Source organism: Cottoperca gobio, chromosome 23, assembly GCF_900634415.1.
Source record: "Cottoperca gobio chromosome 23, fCotGob3.1, whole genome shotgun sequence".
Classification (NCBI taxonomy): Eukaryota; Metazoa; Chordata; class Actinopteri; order Perciformes; family Bovichtidae; genus Cottoperca; species Cottoperca gobio.
The window spans coordinates 8,614,802-8,627,500 of NC_041377.1; the positions used below are offsets into that span (position 1 = coordinate 8,614,802).

At 40.2% G+C, this 12,699-nt stretch overlaps 2 protein-coding genes across 4 annotated transcripts in view; both read left to right on the plus strand.

Annotated features, from left to right (window-relative positions):
• arid2 (AT-rich interactive domain 2) overlaps window positions 1-2,495 on the plus strand; it is a 28,287-nt gene extending 25,792 nt beyond the window's left edge. The window contains 2 exon segments of the mRNA XM_029461895.1: window positions 166-257; window positions 889-2,495. Of these exon segments, the coding sequence (XP_029317755.1) occupies window positions 166-257; window positions 889-1,000 (204 nt within the window). The 3' untranslated portion in view covers window positions 1,001-2,495.
• Window positions 2,496-10,138: 7,643 nt separating this feature from the next.
• The window catches only part of scaf11 (SR-related CTD-associated factor 11), a 16,582-nt gene continuing 14,021 nt past the window's right edge, over window positions 10,139-12,699 (plus strand). For all 3 annotated transcript variants that reach the window (XM_029462087.1, XM_029462090.1, XM_029462088.1), the window contains exon 1: window positions 10,139-10,187. In XM_029462087.1, the coding sequence (XP_029317947.1) occupies window positions 10,153-10,187 (35 nt within the window). In that variant the 5' untranslated portion in view covers window positions 10,139-10,152. The remainder of the gene's footprint in view (window positions 10,188-12,699) is intronic.

Genomic DNA, 12,699 nt, shown 5'->3' on the forward strand with positions numbered 1-12,699 from the left:
TTGACTTAAATGTTAGAATTCTCCATTAGTACAGACGGTTACATAATTTCTGCAGGTTTAGAACCTGCATCATTCTGCATATTATAGCAGAGTATAGTGCTACTGTACAGACTTCTGAAAATGTTTACGTGGAACCATTAATATATTTTGTGTTTCCTCCCCCAGGATGAGAAGGAGGGACCAGTGACCAAACACATACGACTAACTGCTGCCTTAACGTTAAAGAACATCGCTAAGCACTCTGACTGCGGTCGCATGTAAGTGTCTTTCTGCCTTGTGAGTTGATGTGGAGGTTAAGAAGGTGAGGCCAGTTAAGACCATGTGGCTCTCACCGATACCCACCTCCTACAGCAGAGCAGCTGAGAGAACAACTTCTGCCAACAGACCGGCCGCGGTTACATCTCCGCCAACACTTTGTCCTTCTGTTGTCACCACTTCTAAAGTTATGAGTTATTATTGTTTAGTTAATATTTTCACGTGTATTTGAGTTGGATATGTTAAAAATGGTTAAACTAATATGGACTAGTCAAAATCACAGGAGGTGCAATACTTGTTAGTCAAATTATAATAATTTCCTCCACATCGTAATCTACAGACTAAACAATTTAACCATTATCACTTTAATATATATTTCAATGAAAATGAGAATGAGAATAATGACGCAAAAATCATCTTTCCCTCCAAACGCTATTGAAATACCAGGATGTAATACCACGTGTTCCTCTAGAGCTGATAGTGAGTCAGTGCAGTCTGCTCCGTACAGAGAGAAGAAGAGCTGCTGACTGGAGATGTTACAGACAGTTTGTTTATTGGAGCTGCGTCACTGGAGAAATATGTTTCTGTGTTTGGAAGAAGTAACGTTAGTTTGTGTCTCCTCTTGTGTCTCAGGTTGGTAAAGAGGCATGAGACGCACCTCTCTGTGCTCGCGCTAAGTAACATGGAGGTTTCCACCACGCTCGCCAAATGCCTTTATGAACTGACGCGCTCGCTCCAGGCTTAACTCCAAAAGGACAAGCTCTACAACCCCGCCACCCCGTCCTCCTCCTGAGCCGAGAGGAGGAAGCCACCTGTGAGCCGTAGCGGGTCTGCAGGGGGAGCAGAGGGCAGGAACTGGAACATAGACCCTCCTTCTGCCAACCCCCTCTTATCCCTTACCTCCTTCCTCGCCAACCTGTGTTCAAACCCCTGCCCTCTCCCATCCACACACACAAAAAAATAAACTGCCACGGGGTCTTCCACCAGCTGCCCACCAGGGGGGGCGCTTTAAGACTGCTTCCCTGAGGGACTCCACCAACGAAACCCCAAATACGAGCACATTTTGTTTAAGTTTCTTTTGTTAATTTTATTTTTCTCTTCGTCCCGTGAACTGATGTGTGCGTTGGAGTGAGTGGCGTTTGACTGAAGAGTACGGATGGGCGTGGAGGGGGGCGGGGCTGACGGAGGCGTCCCACTGGGTTGGGTGGAGGATGATTCAGCTGGCAACTGGCGCAGATAAAAAAAAAATCTTTAGAAACTTGGTAGCTTGGTTTTCTTACTTGAGTCAATATATTTTCACTTATTTATTATTGAAATGAATACCATTACAATTAATGAAAAAGAATCTTGTAAATATGTTGTGAATATATATAAAGAAGATCCTCTTTCATGCCGATGCAGCCACTGGAGAACTTGCTCTGTGGAGTAATAGAAGCATTACTTTGGTAGAATTGAATAAAGTAGTATGTTTTATGTTTGTTTTTTTTTGCTTTTTTATGATCCCTGGTCACTTGTATCTAATGTGATTCTATACTCAGCAGTGGATGAATGTACTTAAAAACCTGTAAATAATTCTGCAAAGGTACTGATGCTGTAAAGCTTAGGGAGGGGGTAAAACAGTTTTTTGTGGAACTGTGACATTTTTTGTATAATACCTTGTAGAACTCATTTTGCTGGCTGAAAGAGTATGGAATAATATATCTCATGTCATTTTGTAGAAGAAAAAAAATATTGAAGGTATTCTCTTCCCTTCCTCTTCCCTCACACACCCTCCCCTCAACACGCACACACACAAGTAACATTTATCCACTGTAAGCATTTTGTCATTGTACGGGCACAGTGCGCGTACCAAAATTTTTTTGTATTTGTAAATTGGTTTAAATACATGGAGTTTTTATACAGGTTTTCTCCTGTGTTCTTTGCTTTATGTGCAGGTATGATATTTTCTTCACTACTTTTTTCTATCTTAATATAGTGTGGAGTTTTATTGTACTATTTTTTCATTCTTAATACCATGCCACATTCCGGCTCACGTCCTCAGACTGTCCTCTCTACCGTGTGTTGTGTAACATTTATGACTGCCTGTCGTATTAGCATCTGACCGGGGCGACCCAACCATCCTCATTTCTGCGGTGTCAGTAGGATGTGTGACTATACATAGACCTAACAGTCTGTTAGAGATTGGCTTTATTTACTTTGGTGACTGTTTATAGTTTTTAAATAAAACACTGAACATTTTGCTTTGGTTTTACGCTTGTTTCTTTATTTCCCCGCACAATTTCTCCCACTTTTGCCAACTAGGGTTAAAGGTTTTCCACCAAGCACTTCTGCAGCGGAGTACAGGGAAAGATTGTGGACTAGCTCAACTAATTTCTGTGACCACCCAAAGACCTAATGCGATGAGAGCATGAAAATGAAGAAGTGAGCAGAGAAGTCTGAACAGTTGGCTGAAAGTACTGGATCCACATTTTCAATGGTTATAGCTAAAATGGATAAATGGTTGAACAGTTGGCTTGTAGTTGGCTGCCATTAAAGACAACTGTCTGCCTCCTATCTGTCAGGTTACATGTAGCTTCTCATCCACTTTAGAGCAGTAAAAGTCAATCCTACTGTAAGGAATAAACAGATTTGATGAATAGACAATCAATTAACAGTCTGCTAGCTTAAAATACTGGATAAACAGTTAGCTTAAAGTACTGGATAAACGGTCAGTTTGAAGTACTACATAAACATTTAGCTTAAAGTAAAGTACTGGATAAACGGTCAGTTAGCTTAAAGTAAAGTACAGGATAAACAGTTTAAAGTACTGGATAAACGCAGTTAGCTTAAAGTACTGAATAAACGGTCAGTTAGCTTAAAGTAAAGTACTGGATAAACGGTCAGTTAGCTTAAAGTAAAGTACTGGATAAACGGTCAGTTTGAAGTACTAGATAAACAGTTAGCTTAAAGTACTGGATAAACAGTTAGCTTAAAGCACTGGATAAACGGTCAGTTAGCTTAAAGTAAAGTACTGGATAAACAGTCAGTTAGCTTAAAGTAAAGTACTGGATAAACAGTCAGTTAGCTTAAAGTAAAGTACTGGATAAACGGTCAGTTAGCTTAAAGTAAAGTACTGGATAAACAGTCAGTTAGCTTAAAGTAAAGTACTGGATAAACAGTCAGTTAGCTTAAAGTACTGGATAAACGGTCAGTTAACTTAAAGTACTGGATAAACGGTCAGTTAGCTTAAAGTACTGGATAAAAGGTCAGTTAGTTTAAAGTACTGGATAAACGGTCAGTTAGTTTAAAGTACTGGATAAACAGTTAGTTTAAAGTAGGGGAGAGTGGGTAAATTGACCCACCCTCAGTTTCTAGGAAACTGTACACGTTTGTGGTAAATTCAGGAAGCACCCATTATTTATCTGGCTGTGATGAAGAGAAGCACAAGGGAGAAGTGAAAAGTATTTTCAAAAGTATTACACAAAAACAACTTTTTTGCATGTCAAAGTACATTTTTGGCATGTCAGCTATAATGACTGTTATGTCATAGCAAATTTATCCAGAGTTTAAAATGTTTATTATATAGATTGGTGATTCGCCAACGTATACAACCATGTGAATCATTAGGGCTAAAGATTATCTTGGACGGTTAAGATAGGCAGTTTTTTCCAAAATTGTGGCTATGGGGCAAAGTGAGCCAAATGCTTTGAGGTAAATTTGACCCAGTGGTTGAACCTATCCTACCACAATGTACTGAAGCTAAGTTATGTCTCTGAAGCATTACATTGTATTTCACTGTTGTATTTTTTAGAAAAGCTATCATGCCAAGAATCTACAAGAGTAAAACCAACTGGGACTCAACACCCCTTGAAGAAATGGAGAGAGCAGCCAGTGATGTCAAGGGTGGAAAATCCATCTGATCAGTGGCAAAAGGCAGAAATATTGACAGGTCAACTCTGTGGAGGTTGATAAAAAAGGAGGTCAAGGGAGTAAAAACTGTTGGGTTCACAGGAACAGCAGAAGCAAAGAGGGTCTTCACAGTGGAGGTAGAGAAGGGTCTTGCAGACCACATCAAATATCTAGCGGAGCAGTTCCATGGCCTTACTCCAAAGAAATGCTGTGAGCTGGCATTAGAACTGGCAGAAAGACACAACATCCCTAACAACTGGAAAGAGAAGGGTTTAGCAGGTAGGGTGTGCATTCGACCACCTTTGCATTCGAGGAAAGTGATGAGGGATGTTTTCCTTGCAGTGATGTGCTGAAAAAGCTACCTCAACCCCAGAAGGTTGGAGGAACTGCCAGGAGAGAGCAACAACTCATATTTCCATGCAATCTTGACGAGTGGAAAATTTTATATTCCTTTTTCATTGTGCAATGTTCTTAAAATCTCTAACTGATGCTTTGTTCTCACAAAACTGTGAACTGTTTAACGAAATGTATAATTACATTTTATTATACAAGAATTGATGCCAGCAGATTTGAACTCCTTATATTACATAATTTTGTTACAATTTTTCTTTGCTTCTCAAAGCTATGCTGGCTGTCCTTTTGTTTCATTTAACAGAAATGTTTCAAACAATAAAATGTTTTTAAATTACACCTTATGTTTATGTTGTTTAGGTTAAGTTTTTTTTTTTTTAAATAAGGCTATTTGGAAGAGGAACATTTGTATAATTAAAATACTATTTTAAAAAAGGCTATTCTTTTTTAAAATTATGATCAGATTTAAATTTAAAAGTCAGATGTTTATTTTACCCCAAGATGGTTCAACTTACCCTCTGACTTGGATCATCTTACCCCTATGCTGGGGCAAGTTGAGCCACTGGAACACTTTTTTTCTCATGGTCATATTTTCCAGGCCCTTTTGTCAAATATGCATTCTTAGAATTGAATCTGATTGTAGACACCCTCAAATATGGGTAGATGTTTTTCATTGAACTCCTTGAGGGCAACTTAAGTAAAAATCGGATCATTTTACCCCACTCTCCCCTACTGGATAAACAGTCAGTTTAAAGTACTGGATAAACGGTCAGTTAGTTTCAAGTACTGGATAAACAGTTAGTTTAAAGTACTGGATAAACAGTTAGTTTAAAGTACTGGATAAACGGTCAGTTAGCTTGAGGGTCATTCCAGAATTCCAGAGGACAATTTAGACATCAATACTTTTGAAAAATTAACCTTTCATTTTATTCTTTTTTGTTATGTATTTAGGAAAAGCAGATAATAAACCATCAAAAAAAGTGATTTGGCCAGCTAAGGAATCAAATGTACACTTTTTATTAGATGTTTTATTTGTTGTGTGCCATGTTTTGCGCAACCCTGTGACACATACTCAGTAAACAGAAACATTTATTTTTAAAAATATTCTTCAATAAAAAACTCTTTACTATTAAGTAAAGAAAGTCACATTTATATTAAATACATATGTAGTTTTGGATAAAACTGGTTTAATATTAATTTAAGTAGCTTTTTAAATCGATCTTTCCCAACTTTTCAATTGTCTCACGTTTCTTTTTACCAATTTCAGTATTTAATTTGAAATTTTTGCTCAAATATATTATGCATATAATTAATCAAGCTATTAGAAGGACATTAGTTTAAACTTTTGTGAGCTGAGAAAATTATTTAAGATTATTTTAATAGAAAATTATATAGTAATAGGGTTGAAATTAGAGTAACAGGGTTGCGTAAAGTAACAGGGTTGAATGGCTACATTAAGTTTGGTTGTAGATCATGACATAAATGTGACAAATACTCAGGACCACAGAAATGTTGTTTGATAATATTTTATATATATTTTCAAATGAAGGATTAACAGGAAGAGTATCAATGATACATAACAAACATGTCAACACAACAACAAACTGGATATAATCAAATATACACTGGACAAATACAAAACATGGAGGTCACTGAGGTAGTCAAACAACTCCACAGTGGAAAGGCCCCAGGGGTTGATGAGATGCATCGAGAAATGCTGAAGGCTTTGGGTGTGGAGGGGCTGTCTTGGTGGACACGCCTCGTCAACATCGCGTGGAAGTCTGGGACAGTGCCTAGGGGGTGGCAGACCGGGGTGGTGGTTCCCCTATTCAAAAAGGGGGACCAGAGAGTGTGTGCCAACTACAGGGGTATCACACTTCTCAGCCTCCCTGGTAAAGTCTACTCCAAGGTACTGGCAAGGAGGGTTCAGCCGATAGTCGTACCTCTGATTGAAGAGGAACAATGCGGATTCCGTCCTGGTCGTGGAACAACGGACTAACTCTTCACTCTCGCAAGGATCCTGGAGGGGGCCTGGGACTACGCCCAACCAGTCTACATGGGTTTTGTGGATCTGGAGAAGACGTATGACCGGGTCCCCCGGGTGATACTGTGGGAGGTGCTGCGGGAGTATGGGGTGAGGGGGTCACTTCTGAAGGCCATCCAATCCCTGTACGGCCAAAGCGAGAGTTGTGTCCGGATACTCGGCAGTAAGTCGGACTCGTTCCCAGTGAATGTTGGCCTCCCCCAGGGCTGCACTTTATCACCAATCCTGTTTGTGATTTTCATGAACAGGATATCGAGGTGTAGTCTCATGAGGATGTGGCTGAGGATCTCATCGCTGCTCTTTGCAGATGATGTGGTCCTGATGGCATCATCGGTCTGTGACCTTCAGCAGTCACTGGATCGGTTCGCAGCCGAGTGTGAAGCGGTTGGGATGAGGATCATCACCTCAAAATCTGAGGCCATGGCTCTCAGCAGGAAACCAGTGGATTGCCTACTCCGGGTAGGAAATGAGCCCTTACCCCAAGTGAAGGAGTTCAAGTACCTCGGGGTCTTGTTCACGAGTGAGGGGACGATGGAGCGAGAGATCGGCCGGAGAATCGGAGCAGCGGGGAAGGTATTGCATTCGCTTTACCGCACCATTGTGACGAAAAGAGAGCTGAGCCAGAAGGCAAAGCTCTCGATCTACCGGTCGATCTTCGTTCCTACCCTCACCTATGGTCATGACGGCTGGGTGTCACAACCCAGGCTCTAGGCCATGACAAAAAAACGGTAAGGACACGAAATGCCAAAATATATGAGCTATTTATTTACAAAATAACATAAATTGCGAAGTAAATTAAAATATGAGACGTGATAATCAGTGATCAGTAATGTGCATGTTGATGTGTGTGGATAATGTGCTGTAAGGTGTTGTGAAGCAAATCATGAAATAAAAGACAAAGCAAAACAACGGGGTTTCCTGGCTCAGGCAGGGAGCGAGAGAGCAGCATCGCGGATGCTGGGCCTTTTATGTCCTGAGGAGTGCTGCGCCCAGGTGTTCCAGATCTGACTGGATACTGTCATCAGCTCCACTGACACCTTAAAGATATACAACACAGTGACTGACACAAGACAGGTTAAGCAGGGGCCGTCGATCTCCGTTCCTACCCTCATGGTCCCACCCCCTATGGTCATGAAGGCTGGGTCATGACCGAAAGAACGAGATCACGGGTACAAGCGGCCAACATGGGTTTTCTCAGACGGGTGGCTGGCGTCTCCCTTAGAGATAGGGTGAGAAGTTCAGTCATCCAGGAGAGACTCGGAGTAGAGCCGCTGCTCCTTTGAGTTGAAAAGAGCCAGTTGAGGTGGTTCGGGCATCTAGTAAGGATGCCATCTGGGCACCTCCCTAGGGAGGTGTTCCAGGCACGTCCAGCTGGGAGGAGACCCCGGGGAAGACCCAGGACTCGGTGGAGAGATTATATCTCCTCACTGGCCTGGGAACGCCTCGGGATCCCCCAGTCGGAGCTGGCGGATGTGGCCCGGAATAGGGGTTTGGGGTTCCTTACTGCTGCTGCCCCCGTGACCCGACCCCGGATAAGAGGTAGACGATGGATAGATGGAAAATACAGTAATACATTTAAAACATTATATTATGCTAAATTATACATACACATGACATTTTACTATAAATAATAGAGTAAACTGAAGGAAATGCAACCCTGTTACTCTAATTATAGTAACAGGGTTGCAAATCAATGCTAATTTTAGCTTTTACCTCAGGAATTAATTCTAGCTGCACAATGTAATGCTACTGTCAAGGAATGGATACACTTAGATATTTAACTAAAGAAAGATGTATTTGAAATTAATTTGTTTTAGTCTCATAATGTGAGTAACAGGGTTACGTTTGTGTGAGTGCCACACTATTTTTAAAAATAAAAGAGAGGACTTACCTTTGGTCTACCCATGGTGGTAGCACATGACTTGCTAATGCCATTTCCTCTGTGTCATGTGACAAACAGTTTTTTCACTTCCCCTGCCAAGCTAAAAAGGATTTGGTAACAGGGTTGCACGCATGTTGTGGGACAAACGTTCAGTGTAAAATTACTATTATTTAAAATATGTTTATGATTTAACAAATTGATTTTACCATTACAGGAGCCATATATCAATAGAATAATATCAAAAAAGTAAATAAAAACACTATTTTAAATGTTATATTTGACATGCAAGTTGGTCACCAAGAAGCTGGGACAAAAGAAAAATGCTATTTTAGGGGTGTTTTTAAGGTGTTTGACATTTTAAATAATGTTTTGAAATAACTTTTTCTGCAACTTTGTTTTATACATTTTGTCTCAAGACAAGTATATTTAACACAAGTGCATGGTTTATCTTTTTGGGCATGGATTATTAGATTTTTTATATGTGGGACATGGAATGTCCTCCAATTCTGGAATGACCCTTAAAGTACTGGATAAACGGTCAGTTAGCTTAAAGTACTGGATAAACGGTCAGTTAGCTTAAAGTACTGGATAAACGGTCAGTTAGCTTAAAGTACTGGATAAACGGTCAGTTAGCTTAAAGTACTGGATAAACGGTCAGTTAGCTTAAAGTACTGGATAAATGGTCAGTTAGCTTAAAGTACTGGATAAACAGTCAGTTAGTTTAAAGTACTGGATAAATGGTCTGTTAGCTTAAAGTACTGGATAAGCAGTCACTTAGTTTAAAGTACTGGATAAACAGTTAAGGCAGAAACGTAAACTGGTGTATACGAAATATCGGCAATAAATTGATATAAATGAAGGGTAAGTTGTCATCGTTTGAAGGACGCAGACGATATGGCGAACATGCCAGACATACGGCCCTGTCACACAGTTCCGTATGGCAGAAACATATGGCGGCGTATATGAAAAGTAGCTCAAAATTTGTCACAGTCCAAATACGTCCAACTTTTCCACAGCGGTGTTGTAGCTGACGTATACATAACGAATACATAACCAATTATTACACGCATGTCTAACCTATTGATAGCGTATCACTTACTTATACAAAACATATCAGAGAGTCTGACCAACGGAGCTGGAAAAGTGCCATTTGGTTCACATCATGCTGATGCTGGAGAACGGCTAGAACATACTCTTCTCGCAGCCTCTCAGCATCCTCCATGCTCTCTGATGCTGGGTTCATGTATTCATCAAGACGTGCTGTGAAGAAGTGAGGATGAGCTACACACGCTATATACTATATTCAAACCCCGTCAGCCGACGTAGCCTATATCTAACGTACCTCTACCATATTCACGTACTGTATTCACGTACGTATTTACATATTATATTTACGTAGGTAAATATTCACATAGGTATTTACGCACTATATTTACGTAGGTAAATATTCACGTAGGTATTCCTTATTCACATATGTCTAACATAACGTAACGTCTGCATATCTTATGAAGCACACGTTGGGTACGTCCGGTAATTTTGAACATGCTCAAAACATCAGCGTTCAACAACGCACCTCAGTGTCACACCGCCTGCTCTTAACGAATACTACTTATGCCTTACTTATCAACGTAAACCAGCGTATTGCCGATATTTTGTATATGCCATATTTTTGTATTGATCGTGTGCATGTGACGTCACGCTTATTTCCCAACCCGGAATTCAGCCATGTTGGATGGTATATACAACCAAGACGGCGGCCATTCACGCGTGAGTTGCTGCAACGCTTCGTAATTTTCTTTGTATTTAAACGTCTAAGATTGAAAGAAAATGGCAACCTTGTGCTCAGTGTATAATTGTGGTAATAACGCTACTCGTGACCCAGAGAAATGGTTCTTTAGATTTCCTACAATCATCAAAAACAACGATCCACAAAAGAGGTACGCCGTAAGCGTATTTTGTGGTTTAGCAACATAACTCATGAGGATTTAACAGAAGAAAAAGCATAATTCACCGACCACTTTATATCTGGTAAGAGTTCATGCTAAAGCTATGTTTACGTTTACGTTAGCGAGGATAACATCGGCGCTCTTCTCACTCACATACCACGGCTTGAGCGGTGTATCTCGAGCTCTTTGAGAGTGATTTACACGGGCATGGATGAGCACCCTGTTATCTTTCACTGGTTTGGTAAGAAGTCTACCAACCCAGCCAGAAACAAAGAAATTATAAGCATCTAAGCTCTTGTATGCCTTCATTTGTGCGTTGATTGCCCGCGACGTTTGTAGCACAAGATAGTTCACAATATCCGGATATTCAATCGGCGGTAATGAATCTAAATCCTCAATATAATCAGACGGCTTTAGCGTGTACGGGTCAAGGCCGCAAATTTGGACTTTTTCTCTGAATCTTCGAAGACTTCGAAGAAGTCGGAGTATTGTTGTAGTTGTTTGCTTTAGACGCCATTTTTTATTTGTATATCATCCAACATGGCGTCGCACGCACACGTTACACAGTTTTGTTACGTGATTGCACACGAAGAATACATTATGCATTTGTTGGGTATTCGTCTGATACATTTTGTATAAGTAAGTGATACTCTATCAATAGGTTAGACATGCGTATCTGTATACGTTTACTTTTCCGATCCGTTGGACGTATTTGGACTCTGACAAATTTTCATATACGCCGGCATACGTTTCTGCCATACGGATATGTGTGATAGGGCCTTTAGCTTAAAGTACTGAATAAACAGTCAGCTATCTTAAAGTACTGGATAAACAGTCAGGGGTTGGGAACCTTTTTGGCTTGGAGAGCCATAAAAGCCAAATATTTTTTAATGTATTTCCTTGAGAGCCATATATTTAATACATTTGAACGTAACTTTATGCGTGCATTTTTTAAGAATAACACGTCTCTGAGTACTAATAGCGGTATCAGTGTTGCATTGAACAGGTGCTCTTTTATTAAATAAACTAAACGCTTATGTTATTTATCTCATTTATGTGCACGTTTCAGTGTTTACTGCACGGGTGTCAAACTCAAGGCAATTATATCCGGCCGAGAGAAAATATCATATGTCTGTCATAACTGGCCCGCCGGTTTTGGTAATTAAATCAATGCATGGCACAACCACGGGAAAAGACATTTGAGGAAGTATTTAAATGTGTGAATGAAATTAAAGTTTTTGGAAAGCAAAGGGAAACACACCACAGATCTCTGGAACGATGTGAGCCGGACTGTTTGTGCGACATAACGAAGCATGTCACTGTTAAACCTGCAGCTTCAGGGCCGTGTGATCACGGACATGTATGATGCCAAGCTGCCTGTGGGAGACTCTGATACAGAAGGAAACTTTGGTCACTAAGTGTTTCCAAACACTGCCCATTCTGCTGATGAAATGAGCGCATTTGCCGACTTGGCAGCTCAGAAATGAAAATTTAACTGATCAGCAACCCGTTTGCAGTTGACTTAAATATGTTCCATATCTTTTTGCACTTTATTCAATATGTGTATCCTGTTCAATAAATGTGGACAGTGTTTGGCCCTCGACGTAGTCCCAGTCTTTAATATAGGCCCTCTCTGTGATTGAGTTTGACACCCCTGGTCTACTGCTTGCTTTGCGCAGTTTCTCCTCTGCTGTTTCGCGAAGGGCCCCTACACACAAATGCACGCACACGCACACACACAAACACACACGTGTGTAAGTGTGTGCGGTGTGCAGTCAGAGACAGAGCGGAGGAAAGAGAGGGGAGAACTTAAAACAAATCCGCTGCTAAATGTTTTTACTTTAAAATTACACAGTATAATTATTTATTACTTGTTAATCATGTTAAAAAATGTCACCTCAAAATTTTCTGCGAGCCATATGCGTCATCGAAAGAGCCATATATGGCTCGTGAGCCATATGTTTACCCATGTACTAGATAAACAGTTTAAAGTAGGCTACTGGATAAACAGTCAGTTAGTTTAAAGTACTAGTTAAACAGTTAGTTTAAAGTACTGGATAAACAGTTAGACATTGTACTTGTATTTGTTAACATCCTTGCTTTAAAGATTTACTTCACAATCTGATTCTCTGTTTTTAAAGACGAGCCCCATTTACTTTTCTCCTCTCTAAAGTATTCATTTAATAATAAATTACATTTAGGCTTGATGTAATAGTTCTTCTCCACCTTGTCATCTAATACCAGGACCCTGAAACTAAAGCAGCTAAATAGGATTGAATTGATTATTTACATCTGTGCTTCTGCAGCTACATTTAAACTTGTGATGACATTTC